Raw genomic sequence first — 19,051 nt, forward strand, 5'->3', positions numbered from 1 at the left:
ATTCAGGGTCAAACAAGGGTTATGCACTAAATGATGCAAACAGGAAGGATGGGGGCTTGCTGTCATATTTCTTCTGCTATAAACTGCATAACTTACATCTTGCAATCTGTACTGATATGACTTGTGTTGATGAATTAAATAGATGCGTGGGGAACTCCTACAATGATATTTAAGTTATAGCACCATTTTTTCACAGCCAGCAATAAAGCCCCAGTACATATAAAACCCAAAAGATTACAGGGAAGCAAAAAAACAACTCTGTGCAGTATTATGTCACCCATTTTATGTTGTACCTGGTAGTTTTCTTTTCCATCAACTTGTGTCTGTGAAATACGAAAACTACCTGTTATGGTCTAAAATATCACATGGTGTAGCCACCCACAGAGACAGATTTTGAAAAGCCGTCTCTATCCCTTTACCGGGCATTTGACCTACTGATCTCCTTTTTCTTGTAATGTTCTAATCTGCTGACTTCAATCATCTGACGAGGCTTAGGAGCAGGACCTGAGAAGCCCTCTATCTTTGTTTAAGACACACCCACACATACACAGACTAACCTAAACACATAGTCCTAAAGCTTGAGCTCATATTTGACTTTCAGCACTATGGAAACCACAGTAAACACTGGAGTGCTCTGTGCAATTTACTGTTCCATAAAAAAAAGCTTACATTGTCTAAGGTTGGACAAGTTATACACAACACATCAGCTGATCCAAAAATAAAAAAGTCACAAATCATGTTTACACCTCAAATAAGGCCTAATATATTCAGTAACCGAATTTACTTGGCTCTGTTGTGTTACCACTGAGTGGGCTCAGTTTCACCTGAATCTCTTCCATGCTGCTTTGACTCACGTGAAGAACTTGACAAAGTTAGGACATTTCAAAAACATCCATTACAGCCAACAAATCTTAGCAATTACACATCTATAATAGTTCTTTTACATCTTCAAAAAAACTTTCAAATATCAAAATCAACTCAGTGGCAACATTTCTGAGATTGTATTACTATAATCTTTACAGTCTGGAATAGGGAATTATTCTGGGTTATAGTGTAGAAAGGAGTGTTCACTTCTGACAAAGCTACTATGGCATTCTGTTGTTGATCATTGCACAAAAGGATCACCCAACCTGAGTAAGGTCTGACTGTACTTCCTCCTCCACACTGAAACTCTGGTCTGTGTGCACGACAGCATCACGTGAGACTCCAACATACCTTTGGCCTGCTTAAACAGGCACTTTTATGGCTTGGGGCTCCTGCCTTCTCTGTCTTACTCACGCAGACTGTGCTCCCTCTGCTCCCTATGCTCTCCTCCCTCCTATGCTTGGGGCTTTAGAATGAGGGTTACAAGAGCAGCAGATCTAGGTCAGTGTGTTCTGCCTGCATGCATGACTGACTGCCTTTTGATGAATAGCTTTGTTTAGCACCACACACTCATGCTCACACGTAGACACTCAATGTTAGCAGCCGTCTCCACCTCTGATTTTATAGATGGCTCTTACAGTAGATTTGCACACAATCCTCCACTCGCTACTAAATGAAAGTGTAAGGGAGGCACCGAGTTTGTGAGTGCACGTAAGCGCCCCTCTTTGAGCCTGCCACATCACTGGAGTTGTGTGTTGCTCCCTGTTCATTCCTCATGAATCTTTCAGCTGAGGTATTTTTAGAGAGGGCTGTTATGTAAGTGGCACCTGTCATGTGATCTCCACAGGGATTGGGAGGGAGAGAAAACTAGAGGAAGGGAAGAAGAGAAGGAGAGGGAGGGAGGCAAGGTGGGAGGAAAGGAGGTCTCCCTTGCCTGCAGTACTACCCCCACCCCTTCTGCTTTCACATTCACTGCACCTCTTTTTTTTATCCATGCAGTTCTGCCCCATTTTACTTTGTTTCTCTTTCTCTTTCATCTCTTGTTTTCCATTCATATTTTCTTCACCTTTCTAACATCAACACAATCCTGAATTTTCTTTACTCCTTTTACAAGTTCTCTATGGTTGCAATTTTTCCAGAGTTCAAAGAGTACACACACAAGAACACATTAGTCCTGTGTTTTTAAGAAAGCAGGATTGGTTACAGAGGCAGCAGGTTGGGTGTGGTTTTGTTTTTTGGCTGGTCAAACCTGGTCGAGGGTTTTAACCTGAGTGACACTTTGCCACATGAAACCCCTGACTAGGACACTAATCCTGGATTTACCCCAGGATCAAGGGAAGCATCTGGTAGGCTGACACTACTGTAAAGCACACACACACGCATGCGCGCACGTACTCAAAAAAAAAAGTATGTCATATACTTTTGGGTGTTATGTAACTTTCTCTCTTTGAGTTCAAAGTCTCAGTAATGAAGGGCCCAGACTTGCCTGAGAGGCAGAACTTAGCAGAAGCCAGTTAAACTTACATTGAACTGGACAAGAACTGATTTAAGCTGCAAACTGCACTGTCATCCTCTCAACATGATGCTGTCACACATTTTCTACATATTGCAAATGTATTATATAACAACTCTAGCAGATTTTTAGCAGGTGTACTTCATAGCTTTCCTGTGCATTAATACAGATGGTTGCCTTGTGTGTGTGCATTTATCCTCTGCAGGTATGCTGGATCCCCACCTGTCTGCTCTGCTGTGGATGGGAGTCTTGGCAACACTGGTCATTGTTATCATCATGCCCCAACCGTTGGGCATCCGTGCCCTTGTCATTGTCACTATCCTCCGTCTCATCTTCTCTGTTGGCTTGGAGCCCACTCTCTTCCTTCTGGGCGCCTTCAATGTGAGTTTTCTGTCTGCCTTAACTCCTCTCACCCAATTTACCGTTTTTTCTCTCTCCGTCCTGTAGTGATGTATGACAATGCAGAGAGTTTTGGTTTTATCTGTCCAAGTTTTGAGATGATTGAAATTTCTGCCTCTACTCAAATACAGTTGAGGTGAATACATTTTTTTGCTTAAAGTGCTTAAAATTGTATTTTAAAAATTCCATCTCAAACTTTCTGACAGTTTCAAGTATGTGTGTGAGAGTGAGTGTTTGTAATTTTCCCTAGAGAAATGCTAAAAACACACCACTTCTATTTCAACATTCACATGCACCATGCACTTTCACGTACTGAGAAAACCTCCACCGCGTTAGTTCCAGTTCTCTTTTCTCACTCACACTCATGCCCACTTGGCAGGCCGGTGCCCTGTCTGCCTGTGGTGACACCTCGGCCCCTACAGTTCTCGCTGGCGCCTGACCACGTTATGGGGTGTGAAGTGCGTCACTGGTCCCTGGAGAGAGTGACACCACCACTCACCCGCCAGAGATTTTCTAGATGTGCTTAAGAACACATAAACATACAAAATAAAGACTTGAACACACCTCCGTCATCTCACCTCTCAGTCACTATGTTTATGTGCACACAAGAAACTGGATTATTGAGAGAAACCAGGTTAAGACAGGAAATCAGAGAACACGTTACCATGCACTGCAGTAACCTGGTTACTCTAAAACCTGCATTTACATGCAGCTGTTCAGGAGTTAGATTTCTCCTCCTCTATCTTTCTTACATTTTTAAAGCAATGCTGGTACTGTTTTGGGTGTTTTTTTTCTCATGTGAACTGACTTATTTTTCACTGTTTCATTTGAGTGTCAGTTTAACTTTTAGTCAGACAGGAATGCACTGCCCCCCACCCCCTGCACTTCTTCTGTCTGTGTTACTTTCATTGCAAAAGCCCCATTACAAATTTGGTTAAGTGTAAACATGATCAGGAAGTCAGATTTAGTATTAACTGTATTAACCGCGTTCAGTTTTATCCCTTACCCTAATTAAGGAAACCAGACATGACCTACATGACCTTTAAGAAATCAAGTTACTGCAGACAGACGACAATAAGCAGGTTATTTTACATGATGAATGTGTCCTTGTTTAACTTTAAAACCAACCATGTTGTTGTCAACACTTTCAGTTTCTCCCCCAGTGCTCTCAGCAAAGGCCATCGTTGGTTATTTCTGACAGCTACAGTTAAATCTTCAATATTAAATCAATGATCAATGATGATCAATGATTGACCATGAATTCTAATTATAAATGAAACCTTTACTTTTTCTTCCAGGTGTGTAATAAAATCATCTTCCTGATAAGTTTTGTGGGGAACCGAGGAACCTTCACGCGCGGTTACAAAGCCATGGTGATGGACTTTGAATTCCTCTACCACCTCATCTACCTCATCATCTGCTGTATGGGGGTGTTTGTCCATGTCTTTTTCTACAGCCTGTTGGTGAGAGAAACACACATACCCTGTGAATACACACATACTATGAATCCCTTCTTTAACATTTAGGCACCTCTTATGAAGGGGTGAAAACAGGCAGGTGAAACCATTCAGAAATATGAAGACAGCATCTTTGCAAGTGTTTTTTTTAGCAAAACCACATGTAAAATGCTGTTTCCCCTTTCTGAATACAACCCTTGCGTTCCATCTTGGTGCATTCAAGGACATATCCTACTAGCAAACCAGACTTCTCCTTATTTGGTGGTGTAGTAGTGTTGCTGCTGTTGTTGTTGTTGTTGTGGTGGTGATAAGTGCCTCAGGTCTGCTTTATAATGTGTCTGAATATGCCAGAATGTGGAGATCTGGAGGGTTTTCTCCGGTTGAATAACAATATGCTGAAAATTTATGTCAGAGCATTGAGGATTCAGCACAAGAAGAAAACGTATAAAAGCCACATCAGCCAGGGAAATCTAACCCAACACATCTTTGTTTTTTATTTTGCCAGATGTGCATTCTTGTGTAAATCCACATTTACCCTGCACACAACACTTACTGGTCACACTCTATGTAGAAGATGGCAGTATGTAACCTTAAAGATCCCTTCCAGATATGTTGTAACATATATAAAATGCTAGTAATAATAAAATGTGTGTATTATGATTTGCGACTCCACTGAAAGGTCCACTCTCACTGTACATTACTGTATGTGCACTGGAGGTTTCAGTTTTCCACATTACACTTGAGTTAGTTGGACCACTGGACCACAGGTGGCTCTAAATTAGTTGTGATGTCGCAAATCATGCTCGTAGGCCTGCCCCTGAGATCTGATTTCAGTGAGCATCTATGAACTTTCCATTTTCAGCAGATGAATGTAATAATAGTCTTCTAGTATCAAAATCTGCACAAACATTATTCTGCACAATGAAACCCACGCAGCAGAAGTAATAATGAGCAACACACTTTAATTAATATACTACAGGTAGACAATTTCAGATTTTGCCATTTAAGACTTTTTGTCATGTTTCCCCTTTGTAGCTATTTGACCTGGTGTACAGAGAAGAGACTTTGCTGAATGTAATCAAGAGTGTGACACGTAATGGACGCTCCATTGTACTGACCGCTGTACTGGCTCTCATCTTGGTCTACTTATTCTCCATTGTCGGCTACATTTTCTTCAAAGATGACTTCATCCTGGAGGTGGATCGTATCCCCAACACAACCCTGAGTGAGGACAAACTTCATACATTTTTATAGATACTTTATAAAGATTACACTGTGGAGATTCTTTATTTTGGAAAGCCTGGATAACTTTCTATCTGTCCCTTCTTATTTTACAGAGGGTGGAGCCAGTCTGACCAATGAGTTTTTGTCTACAGGAATGTGTCGTGCAGGGATTGATGAGAACTGCACTACAGAGATTCCACAGGAAGGTAATGTATATTGCAACCTGTGGCTTCATCCATGTTTGGCTTAAGAAATGTATGTTCAACTAAATATGTTTAGTCATTAATAACAGTTATACCTTGATTATTATTCAAATGTTCAATGTTTAATGTGCAGAATTAAACCAAATATTCTTAACAAGCTCAATATATGATGTCCTTCAAGTTTAATTTCACATTCCTGGGTTCCTGACAGTGGTTGTAAGTCATTTGATGCAAAAAATGCCAGTAACTGGTAAAATAAAAATGTGAATATGTATTATATGTATTATGAGCATTTCAGAAAAGTCAAAAGCTTTCACTAATGTAGCATTTGTTTGGTTGTATTATTTCTTGTAACTGCAAGACTGTAAATTGCTGGAGGGAATGATTATTAATACATTAACTGATTTGGGTGGATAGTTTAGGAGACATTTGTGTGTCTAGACCAGCTGCAATGTTTGGGAGCTGGGAGCAAATACAGATGACAGCCCAGCTGGAGTGCATATCAGACCAAGAAAAATAATTATGTGGGTTGTTTTTGACTAGATAGCACTCTGTTTCCTCATGATGTGTAGTTTCATACTAATTCACTCTTTAATTCAAGTGAAAGGCTTACACATAACCTCACTGACCCTCATGTGACATTAACCAATGAACATACCAAAAAAGTTTAAATGCCTTCAAAGTTCCTGTCAGTCAGGATGTGTGGTGTCTACTAGACTGAAATTGCAAATAAGGTTAACTTTAACTCTGTGCTACAGTATATTAATGGAGATACCAAAGTCATGCAGGTTGCTGTTATATCAGCAATGAGCCACAAAGAGGGTAAAGATACATTGTCAATGATATGACTGGTAAATATCCCACAGGTATGACATATAACTGCTGTAGTTAAGCAGACATATAAAATGATTTTGCCAATAATAAACAACATCAACCAGTGGATAATGATATATTCCATCCTGTCAGTGTCCATCATGTGACTCTGTGAGAGATTATTACATTCAATGTGTCATCTTTTCAACTACTCCACAATGACCTAAAAACTTTATCAAATTTCATAAGCCATACAGAAATGTTAATCACTTTTGGCTCAGAGTAAGTTCACATTCCATCTAAACACAAACACTTTTGTTTTGACTAACTGTTTTCACACTGTGACCCATAATATGTCAACAAGGTTTAAATAGATATCCAGTTCTGCTGATAAGCCAAGAACATTAATGACCAAACAGCACACAATACCTTATGTTTATACTCTTCAAGGTTATCAAATGCTAATTTAAAATCAAAGTAAATATTTAAAAACAATAAAATCTTCCTCCTGTTTTTTATAATCATAATTCAAGTGAATTGAGTATGAACATTATAAGCATATTATAAATCATCTTAAATGTGTTTTAAAATACAGCTCATGTAGGTTTAATGGAACATAAAATGGACCTCCGTGATGGCAGTAGCAATTGTTTGGACAATAATGACTACTTCACTACCTCAGGAGTAAAGTGGTGTTTAAAGTGCTGCCACATTACTGCTAAATACATATATTCTGTGTCATTTCAGGGAATATTTTTCTCAGTGTAATACAGCCAGAGAGAAAAGGTAGCTTTTAAAACTTAATCAGTTCATAAAATAAGTTATTTCACAGAATTATTATTATTACTCAAGTCAAGATTTTTACAGTTTATTGTAAATTTACAAGCAGATTGTCAGTTAATCTCCTGCAGTCAGTTAATCCTCCTGATTTAAATATACGTTGATGTAGTTAGTATATTTTCTGTTATCAAAAATGTACCTACTACTGAAAAATAAACTGTACTTTTAACAACTTCTTAGCCTTTACATGCCAAATAAATCATATATAGTATATGAATATTCTCCTTTCTGCTTCCTCAGGTTTGGGGGGTGATAGTGAGGAGGACAGCGACAAGGAGAGGACGTGCGACTCTCTACTGATGTGCATAGTCACTGTACTGAGTCACGGCTTGAGGAGTGGAGGTGGTGTTGGGGATGTGCTCCGTAGACCTTCCAAAGAGGTACGGTAAACTCTGATTAGGCCCGTGGGTGGGTGTGTGTGTGTGCGTGTCTGGGCTGAGAGGGCTGAGAGGGTGTAGCATACGCAGCTGCAGCATGGGTCATGTGAGCTGGCTATGAGCCCATCAACTTGTTTTTTTATTTCAAAAGCATGGTGTTTCACAATGTTTCCTTACAGCTGTACTGCCTCCGCCTTGTGTGAGAATTAAACCTCAAAATAGATTTCCATTGAATTCAGACTCAACCACTAATGATGTCAAAAGAGGATGTGAATATGCGCTTCAAGCATGCGCAACACAGTGCAAGTAGGGCCACAAAGTCTTACTTATTACTAGGGTAAAGTAAAGTAACACTCTACCATATACGCACATGGCTTACACAGTAGTTCAGTCTGTTTTAAACAAGCTTGTATTAAATATGTTCAAGTGTGTGACTCCATGAAGCTCATTATTTTCAAGAGAATTAACTAAACTGGAAAATGAGCGAATGAAACTAAACAATATATCAGCCTCTCACATCCATTTCCTAAATTTCACGCCTGTAGGATCTTTTTTAACCATGTTAAAGAGAGAGAGAGGCTGCATCAGGTTGACCGGCTTTCTCCCGTCTCTTTTACTGTAGCATCTGGCAGGTTACACCTTTGGTCTAGTGTTTCCATTAACATCCATGGATGACCAAGGTTAACCTCATTTTAAACTCATAACATCATCCCCAACATATGTTTATGTAAAGGCCTGTCCTTTGGGTCAAACATTTAAATGGGACAATCTTTCTCATCAGTCTACCTTGACACAAACACTCTATCCTCACATTAAAGTGAATTATTACTGTGGTCTGTTAATTGTCTAGTCACTGCCTCTAAATCTGTTTGCATGTTCCTTTCACAGGAGCCACTGTTTGCGGCCAGAGTGATATACGACCTGCTGTTCTTCTTCATGGTCATTATCATTGTCCTCAACCTCATCTTTGGAGTGATCATTGACACATTTGCTGATCTAAGGAGTGAAAAACAGAAGAAAGAAGAAGTCTTGAAGACCACCTGCTTCATCTGCGGTGAGACTATTCAGCAATTTAGTGGCTTGTGCTGGAATATTGTTTCAAGGATATTGTTGTGAGAATCAAACCTCTAACTTTCTAGTGGCTGGATTACTTCTGTGCTGCGCTGTGTCTCTGACTTTACGTTATCAGTACTCTTCCACAATCCATCTCACTTGGTAAATTCCCAAATTCCCCTCTCAGAATATTTGGTTGCTTCATGTTTTTTTGGTTTCTGGTAAGTACGTCTTTTAAGGTGTAGCTTGTTGCTATCCCCATCCTCTCTTCCTCCCCCTTTTTCACTCCACTGTTGTTCCAAAGAAGGCTGAGTCATGAGGGCTTCCTGCCACCGCTCCGCTCGCCTCCATAATTCATGTCTGTCTCACACGCAGAGACATTTTCTCCCACTCCCTTAGACACACACACACGCACACACACACACACGCAGCTTGATTTTCATACCATATGTTTTTTGCAACTTCACTGATGACCCATCCATTGCCCATTGCCTTATATGTCCAATATATGTGCTTAAATATGTATGTGCTGTTGACTGTGTGTGTGTGTGACTGTACATTATGTGTGTGTGGATCCACATCTTTATGCGTGTGAGTCCAGCAGTACATGCTGTATGTGAGCATGTGTTTACGTATGTTCGTTCAGGCAGTCAGGACAGGTGAACATATGGAACGAGAACAGTATTATGTCACCAAGTCAGCGATCAGCTCTGACTCACTCATGTTAAATAAGGCCAGGCCACAGGGGGAGCTGCCGTCTCTATGGTTTCCAGAAGGACCACAAGGGAACAGGAGATGCAGAGATTAGGAGCCGATCTCCATGGGCTTAAGTGGCTCTAGCTCAGTTTTTATAAGCATTGATCTGTCTCTCAATCTCGTATTGGTTTTTAGATCTTTGTTTCTGTAGCTAGTGATCGATTTATGTCATGATTGTTTACCTGTAGCTGTAATTATGCTCATTTTGTTCAAGTGATCAGGCTCAGGGGCAGTTTCTATGTCTTCCATAGAAAAAGTAAAAGAGGAACTTGTTCACAGCTAACTGAACATTGTTGATTTTCTCCCAAGCATACTGTTAGGTTGTTGTTTTCATTACAGTGTACACTTTATGGATGACTGGATATCCCACCTCATCCCATATTAAAGCTGAAAATTGCTATGTTGTGTCATTTTCATACTGTTGGTGTATAGTTAGCAATAGTTTGAATGTTGTGTTAACCCATGCTTGTTTAAATCTACCACCCCCCCCACCCACCCACCCACCCACCCATGTTCTATTCCTAGCACTGCCCTTTTCTCCATTTACGTCAGTAACATTATTGCACTATGTACTAAATAGCTAGAGGATTCAGTTTAAAGGTACCCTGTCTGCTTGAATGTTTTCAGTATATTTAGATTAAGTGTAAAATAAAATGTTCATTCTGTTTCTTAGTTTTAGAACCAAGATTAAAAATTGTAATGTCAGGCTGTAGGATTCAATTGATCCAATTTACAGGACAACAGAATACCAAGAGAGTATGTGAATTAAATTGAGTGAAGTCTGTTTTACAGGAGTGGTTGAGGTTGAGAAGCAACAGCTTCCTTAGAAAATAATCTTGAATTAATAATACTGCATTATTCCTCAATTCCATTAAATTCCAAGAGCTTTATTCATCCCTTGCTGGGCCATTAAAAAGTGTGTGCAGAAACACACACCAACACATATATTTTGATAAAAGACATTCGATTTAAAAAAGCTTTGAAGTTTTCTATGTAACTGCCTATTTGGTTACTTATCAGGTGTGAAGTAGATTATGTTGATATGTTTTCCTGTCAAATTAACCCTAAAAAATCCCCAAAGCAAATACATCTCTGGTGTCTTTTTGTCATGCACTGCAAAGCAACTAAAACAATCTGCTGTTTCATCTTTTTCAAGGACACAACACTAGCTTTATTCATATGACAACCTGTCATGCAGATGTACTTGTTTTATATTAACCTTGCTTTATGCTAGTACTGAAATGTCTGTATTCTTCTATGTGTCACCTGTGTGTGTTATCTGTTTATTTACTTTTTACTCCAACTTTGTCATATGTACATTGTTGTCCTTAAGGAACCATTTAATTTCATTATTATTGAATATGACTTGCATAATATTTTTCATATGTATATTTATCCACATTTAAGTGAGTTTTGCTTTACTATTCAGATCACAGGATAGGTCAGTTTTAAAACTTCCCCATACCAGCTCTGAAATGAGGAAGGCTGGCTCCAGCTACTACGCACCTTGTTGAAATACACTGCAAAACAAACTGAAGTTACAGACATTCAGCCCTCTTTGTTTTTTGTCTTGCAAAAGAGATGTTTACCTCAATGAAACTTCCTGAATACGTAAAGGTTGACTAACTGTTTTCTCTTCACAGTCATGTTCACTTTTTTCCTTTCATTCACACAGTATCATGTTTGACCTTTTTAAAAAAAAAACCTCATTGTAAAAGTGGTAAAAGAAAATTTTGTTAAACATACTGCAACTTGCTATCATAAATACCATATTTGTTCATTTCCCTTCTAAAGGCCTGGAGCGGGACAAGTTCGACAACAAGACGGTGACTTTTGAGGAGCACATCAAAGAGGAGCACAACATGTGGCATTACCTGTTCTTTATTGTCCTTGTAAAAGTGAAAGACTCCACTGAGTACACAGGCCCTGAGAGCTACGTGGCTGAAATGATCAAGGTAAACAGCAAAACAGATACACCCTTAAAACAAATCCAACTTTCTCAGATGCAGATGATAGTACAGTAGCACAGGACTACCTTTTGTTTCATGTAGGTATCATAAATGTAAATCAGGCCATGCTGTCTTGGAGGTTGTGGTGATCTAATGCTGCATGCAGAGAACATATAAGGGAAGAGACTAGTATTTCTGCTCCACTGAGTTCCCTCACTGCTCAATGACTTTATAGTACATATTTGATCCTTGTATTTTGATTATTTCAAAGCCATTGTGTTTAATTAGTGTGCCTTGACTGCTCCTTTAAATTATGTTTTGGTCTAACAATCCTGAATGAAAGAACAGGAAGATCCCTTTGTGTCACGTTTTTTGATACAGTAACTATGATCAAGCAGAGTTCATCAGGTTATGCTACTGAGTCAGATGTGTGAACATGTGCTGGCCTGTCTCACACACACACACACACACACACACACACACACACACACACACACACACCACCTTAGTACAATAATCTGTTCCTCTTTTTCTAATCTCAACTGACAGACATGCCAGTCATGCACATTTAATGACACAAACAGCCTGGGCCAGACAAACAGGAAGTCAGTGAAACAAGACCTTACATGAGCGTGACCCGACCCTAAAACTGATCAAAGTATGATAAGGAAATGTTGGTCACTAGGATTTCAATTACCGTACAGTGTGTGTGTGCACAGTCTGAGGTCATCCACTCTCCATTGTTACTCCTGAAGCAGCTATATCATGTAAGCCAGTGTCTACAAAACATAGATGTAGATCAGCGTCATTTGGAGTTCACATTTAAGTTAATTATTTAATCAGTTTTATAGCACCTTTCACTCATACCACATCACAAAGTGCTCTACTTAATGAAAAATACATTATTAAAGGCAATATTAAAAATATCAACCACACAAACAGCACAGGCCTGACAAATGAATATCACAGCAACAACAATAAATGAGGACAGAAACACATAAACAAGTATAAAAATTCCAAAACACAGAAAAGGACATAAGCAAAAAAGAAAAGACAACAAATAAAGTGGAGCCACTATTCAGGCAGGCTGTTTGAATAAAATCGTTTTCAGCTGCTTCATAAAAGTATTGTATTCATAAAGTGTCACAAGAGATTGCAGCAATAAGGGGAGAAAGTTTCATTAACTTGGTTGTAACAGCTTGAAAAGCGCAGTCAAGTTCGGTTTTGCTGTGGGTTTAAGGAGGTTTCATTTTTGTTCATGTCAAAAATACACACTTGATTGCTGATAAGGAAATCTTCCAAGCAAACATTTTCAGTAGGCTGTGTGAATAAAGTGCAGAGTATGCCCCACTATAGCTATGTGTGGGCCAGTAACATACCAAGTTAAAAAACTTAGTAATATGAAGAAATTCAGATGCAACCTTAGAGATGGCATCATTAACATTAAAACCACCAATAATTAAAACTTAGGTAAGGCCCATATGGGCATGGAGGTCGCTAAACTAAAATATATTAAGAAGGCTTTAAGTGACCAGCTTAGGTCATAGTAAGTAAAGATAATTTAAACACTTGATTAACAAGAAGAAGCACCTTCCTGTTAAAATGACCATTACATTTTGACATGGCATCTAATAAAAAAAACCTTGGTTGGCCACAGGAGCATAATCTGGACTGGTTTCCACGGATGCGTGCCATGTCACTGGTGAGCAGCGATGCAGAGGGTGAGCAGAACGAAATCAGGAACCTGCAGGAGAAGCTGGAGTCCACCATGAGGCTGGTGGCCAACTTGTCTGGACAGCTGACTGAGCTCAAGGAGCAGGTAAGTCATGTTACATTAAATCACGCACTCACTATGCGGTTCTACTACATTAGCCTTTTATTTTATTTTGCCTCCATTTTAACAAATAAAACTTTTCCAAGATTGTTTCTTCTATCTTCAACCTATGGGAAGTTACTGACAACCTGCACAGCAGTGATTACTTTGGACCATCACATTTTAATGAACACAGGACCATTTTTTGGGGCCCTGGTTGCTAATAGTTGTCATGTCCTCATGATGAAACTGACTCTGATGACATAACCTAATGTCCATTTTTGCCCCCTAAATTAGGGTATTTTCATTTTCCGTTTGTTGTCATTTGAAAAGATTAAAGTCCCTCTCCACTCAAAAATGTGCTTCACTTCTGTTTGAGCCTCACTGTGCAGAGTTTGACACTAAAAGCATAATTTGTGACATCACATGTAATTTGGAGGCCATCCTGGTCCAGTATTGAACTTACACAAGTGTGATGTGGAAACTTGGAGCCTCCAGAGCACAACCGCTGAGAATGGACTTTTCAGTGAAATAGGAAATTGGACATCTTGTGTCCAGCAGTTAAACTTTTGAATAAAACATATTTACATATTTGTGGATTCAGAATTTTTAATGAGAGAATAGATGTAATAAGTAAGTATTTTTATTAAATAATTTACCATACTAGAACCATACTAGACATTCATTATTATTCAGTGTGATTTATATCTTGTGGTTGTGTCATGTGTGTAGGGGTTGTGTAAGGGACACAGTACTGTGTTAGAGTTGAGAAATACATTTATTTCCTTTCTTGTTAGATGAAAATATTGATACCAGTATCATGTCTGTACTCAATATGAATCTACCAATTAGCTACTAATAAGCTCATTTTATATTATCTTAACATCATTTAACTTCTCTTTGTGTAGCAGCAAGACTGGAAACCTACTAGCCTGGTGCTGTCCAACACTAACATAATTAACTTACCACTAACTCACTACATAATGTGTTATATCTTGCTTGTTTACTGTAATCTGTACAAAGACCAAAGTGTTAAAAAGACAAGTTGTCAAGTTGTGGCCAGACTATATCTTGCACAGTAACTTTCTGGAGTCAAGAAGTAATCCATCATATAATCACCATGTAAAACCATAGCATGGAGTTTTTATACTTCATGTGCTGCTTGTTTACATCCAATCCGATCGCTTATATATTCTTCATTACATTTGTTGGCACCTTTTTATGTTACTACAGTGACTTAGCATGAAAGCAGCAGCAGTAATCATGTTAGCCACATGTTCTGAAGCATACATGTATGTCCTTGTGCACATGCACATACAATACTAGTACAAATGTGCTGCATAGACTTGTGGCCAAAAACTCCCCAGGGAAACTTTAAGCTACAGTTGGGTCTTAGGAATAAACATCAGAAGACAGAGGTGATTTGAATGTGTTTGAATGTCATCATTAAACTGTTGTTTCTGTTTCCCATGCAGATGACGGAACAGAGGAAACAAAAGCAACGAATTGGTCTTCTTGGTCATCCACCTCACATGAACATCAATCCCCAGCAGCCTGCCTGAGGGCTCTTGGGGCAAATTTCACTAGTGCCTGAAAACCTCTGAAAGTGTACCACGTGTTAAAGAGGAGAATGCCAAAGCGTGTCCGTCTCCAGTATGTATTTAGGTTGATGAATGACTGTATACTTTACCAGACACTCCTACAATAAGTGTTTCTACAACATGTGTGCTACTGAGTGCCTGTGTGAAGGGAAAGTTATCTGAGTATGTTACTCATGGTCTGTAGTGTGGATGTGTCTGTGTGGGTGGAGTGTGCACCAAGTGCCTCGGGACGTTGAAGCCAGTCCCGTGGGTTTAGGAGATGAAAACACTGACTTCAGCTTTACTACCCTTAATGCCTTCTGCATTGTACCACTTTGGTAGCATGCCAAAGTTCAGCCATTGTTTCTGAGGGAGTATTCCTCTCATGTGGCCTTGTATTGAGGTTTTAATCCTCAGTGTTGCACCAGCAAACTCAGGTCACATGTGGATTTGAAGGTTTGTTTAAATGTTACAACAAATTATTTAATATTTTGCTTTTGTCTGATAGCAATAGGAATACTACAGATATGCAATGTCTAAATAATATAAATGAACTATTTTTGGGAACTGGTATTTGCTTTTATATTTGAAATTATACTATCATATATTTAAAATAAGGAGACAATTCTTGTAAACATGCCTGAAGAGATATCACTATACTTTGGCAAGGTTTCTAAATGCTGTTATAAAACCTACACAGTGTTGATTTTTATCTTGTGGGCAAACATTTGTTATCACTTTCATATGTCTTTCTAATCTTAAATGAGACTTTTCTCGTCCCAGGACACTCAAATTAACTTTTTGAGGGTACAGAAATAAGTAAAGAAAGCGTGCTGTCAGGAAAAACTCCATGGACCTTTTACAACCACTACATTGAATAATGAAAACTACTGGGGAGCACATCATGTGATTACTTTACCCTGAAGCGAGTCCCATGTTGTGCCTAATAGTAGGAGTGATTTTGAGTCACATTGAAGAACCAAAACCTAATGAATTTTTGAAGCAATGTTAATTTGATTTATTACTCTTCTTTGAAATGTCTGCACTGAATTATTTAATCTTCCTTTCATTCATTTAGTCTTTAAGCACTGATATTTTCTGTAGCACACAAATGATTGTTGCATTTTGTTTGGTCACTTTGTAAAAGATCCACAAGAGAATGACTGTTTGAGTGTATGTGAAAAAAAAGAACTAATAGATGTCATTTGGAGTGCTGCTTGACCGAACTGACCTTTTATAATAATAGATGGTTTGTGTCTGAATTGTACATTCCATTCTTGGAGTCTATTTAAATAAACAAGCGTGTAAAATAAGCTGCTGAGTGTTTAACATTGTTTGTATCACGAAAAACAAGTCAAGAAGCAGAAACAGTGTGAGCACAAAGGTGACAAATATGTTATTTCCATGCTGTTTCAATATATTAGCACATGATCTGTGTGACTTATTTATTGACAACTTGAGACTACCATTCCTCTAAAGTGCTGCAGACAGATGAGTAAAGAGGCTCCTAATAAAAAAAACTGTCAGATTAACTGTGAAATCTTATTTGTAATCCTCTACAAAATGAGGAAGTGTTCTTATCATTTGACCATGTCACATGAGGAAACATGTTAGGGTGTTGAGTACATAGAAGAGTTGCACAGTTTAATTTTTAAATTGACCTTTTGTGGATTTAGCAAAGTACAGGACCATTTATGGTATTTTAAATTTGTAAAAATGCCATTTATTTTGATATTCTGACATTATATATGTAGTCCATACAAATATTCATAGAAAATGTTTTGAAATAATTAATTGTAACACTTTTGACATTACTATTTAAACCTATTGTCTTTTGTTATGGGGCTTATCTGTCACATAAGTAACATTATTTTAAAGTATGTCTTTAATTATAAAACATTATAATTTTATTATTCAAACATGACACAAAACTATTTTTTCTCATAGAATAAACACTTTTTTGGCTTTATACTAACAACAATAAAAGGCCAAGAGGTATTTTCCCCCAATATTCTCCAAGAATGTTACAACTGAATTGAAATAAAGTAATCATATCAGGATATACTTTTCAAAAATCCAATTCATTTCAATCTAATCTCAATCTAATTGTGTCACAATTACCTCGATTGTGTTCGAGGGGGCTTTCCATCGTTGTAGTTATTTGATTATAGCTGAATCGCTGTAATTTGTGTTCTACTCATTCTCTAATTGCCGAATCCCATTTCTATTCAATACATTCTAGGTATTTTCTAAGAGGCATTTAGTAGAAGTAACTGTTGTGAGGATGTGAGCCTTTTGAAGCTTTCAACAACTCCAACATCCATTTAATCAGGATGATCTCACACTTTGTTTCATGGAAGAGACATTTTTATGATGGCAACAGCTGCTTTTTACTTATTTTTATAAGATAGATTAATATTTAAAATGAATGACCTCACATAATCATTTATCTAAAGTGAACTGACAGTAAACTGTTCAGGTTCTTTAAATATACATAAAAACAATATTATGTACATTTGATTAGAAATGCGTTGTCAGGTCACTGTCAAGCTCTACTTGTGTATGAGGGATGTTGCTCCTTCACTGCAGACATTGTGTAGCCACGTGAGTCTTATCTGGCTTGTGAGAATACGTTGTGTTTTTTTATCTTGAAAAGAAGTCTTTGAAATCAATAATTTCCCCCCAAAAAGACCTTCGGCATGAGTCCATATGATTCAGCCACTGTAGGGATTTTGCTGAGTGTAATTCCCAGGCAAAGTCCTGAGAAACATGTGGTCAGATGAAGGGGGAAAAAAGGCTTGGGGGGGGGGGGGGGGGGTAGATGAAATGTTGCAGCTTTGCTCAAATCACATTATAATTCCAACTTTGCTTACAACTTCAAAAAACATCTTTATCCATAAGAAGGCTGTTAAAACACACTGACTTAAAAAGCAGAGGAACAATTTACAGATTTAAATTAGACTGATGAAAGATCTCAGTGTCTTGCGCACTGATGGTCGTGACCCAGCAATGAAACCACAGACCCTGTTTACATGTGACACCAAAAGACTGTTCTGTGCATTAGGGCAATTATCCTGCATCATCCATAATGATGGGCGATTAGGTAGCTTTAATAGTCTTATGGAGTCTGCTAATGTCGTTGTGTATTGAATTTCTCCAAACCTTGTTGTGTTTTTATATTACCATACCCTGATGTGGAGATAAACAGTGAGCTTGTGGTGTTGTGATAACAGTGGCTTTAAAAACTATTTATGCTACTTTACTATATTTAAAGGAACGTGATGATTCCAACAAATATATCTCTATAGCCTATACCTTTTTTATTTGACAGAAATCCGCATAAGAGAAGGATTGTTGTGATGTGTTCCTCTAGCCTGCAGCAGACAGGTGCAGCTGCCCTGTGCTGGATGTGCCCTACTCAGCAGGATCCCGGGGCCATGAGCAGATCAACGTGACAGTCAGCACCGCCTCACGACAACAAACACGGACTTCACACACTGGTCCATACACAGGTGCACGTGCTTCTGCCGTGACCCCACTGTTTGTATACTGAAGCCCACCTGCAAAGCTGTGGATCAACCAGACTACTGAATGTTTATAATAAAAAGCTTATAATAATACATCATTATTATTATTATTATCATTATTGTTGATGTTCTATACTTTTCTATAATTGTTTTTTTTAATTATGTTTATTCTGTCCTTACTGAAGTCTGAATTGAAGTGATTTGAAATCAGACTAAAATAATGAGGCTAAAGCTGCCATTTGTTCCTGTATTATTAAAGACTCGAGTATATGAACAGTTCACAGACAGTGTGTGTTGCGCGCTGAGCTCAGTGTTATTGAAAGGCACCATAAAAAAACACTCTGCCCTCCTTTAGATGGGAATTTGGTCTGATTTTTAACCTCGTGATATTCCTACAGGATATTGTGTCTTTGTACATTTTTATTGGCAGTGGGTACCACCATGCCCACAAGCTGCTCGTGCCTTGTGCCCGTAGAACTCCTGCACTGGTTGACTGCCAGCACGTTCCCCACGCCGTGGCTCGCGCAGCCTTGTTTCCATACACTTCAGCATGGTGGTACACGGGATCCAACTCGCGCCGCCCTCCGCTCTGACGTCCGCGACCGTCCGCCCACTGAGGCTCCTTATCTGAGGCAAGTGGGCAGTCCCTCCGCCGAGGATACAGCGCTGTTTAACACGTGAGC

At 38.7% G+C, this 19,051-nt stretch overlaps 1 protein-coding gene across 1 annotated transcript in view; it reads left to right on the top strand.

Annotated features, from left to right (window-relative positions):
• The window catches only part of LOC128354948 (inositol 1,4,5-trisphosphate receptor type 1-like), a 70,250-nt gene extending 53,883 nt beyond the window's left edge, over positions 1-16,367 (top strand). The window contains exons 52-60 of the mRNA XM_053315067.1: positions 2,583-2,758; positions 4,075-4,239; positions 5,269-5,458; positions 5,571-5,663; positions 7,554-7,693; positions 8,579-8,744; positions 11,294-11,454; positions 13,106-13,267; positions 14,737-16,367. Coding sequence (XP_053171042.1) covers positions 2,583-2,758; positions 4,075-4,239; positions 5,269-5,458; positions 5,571-5,663; positions 7,554-7,693; positions 8,579-8,744; positions 11,294-11,454; positions 13,106-13,267; positions 14,737-14,823 — 1,340 coding nt within the window. The 3' untranslated portion in view covers positions 14,824-16,367. The remainder of the gene's footprint in view (positions 1-2,582; positions 2,759-4,074; positions 4,240-5,268; positions 5,459-5,570; positions 5,664-7,553; positions 7,694-8,578; positions 8,745-11,293; positions 11,455-13,105; positions 13,268-14,736) is intronic.
• Positions 16,368-19,051: the final 2,684 nt, after the last annotated feature.

This window comes from Scomber japonicus, chromosome 3, assembly GCF_027409825.1.
Source record: "Scomber japonicus isolate fScoJap1 chromosome 3, fScoJap1.pri, whole genome shotgun sequence".
NCBI lineage: Eukaryota > Metazoa > Chordata > Actinopteri > Scombriformes > Scombridae > Scomber > Scomber japonicus.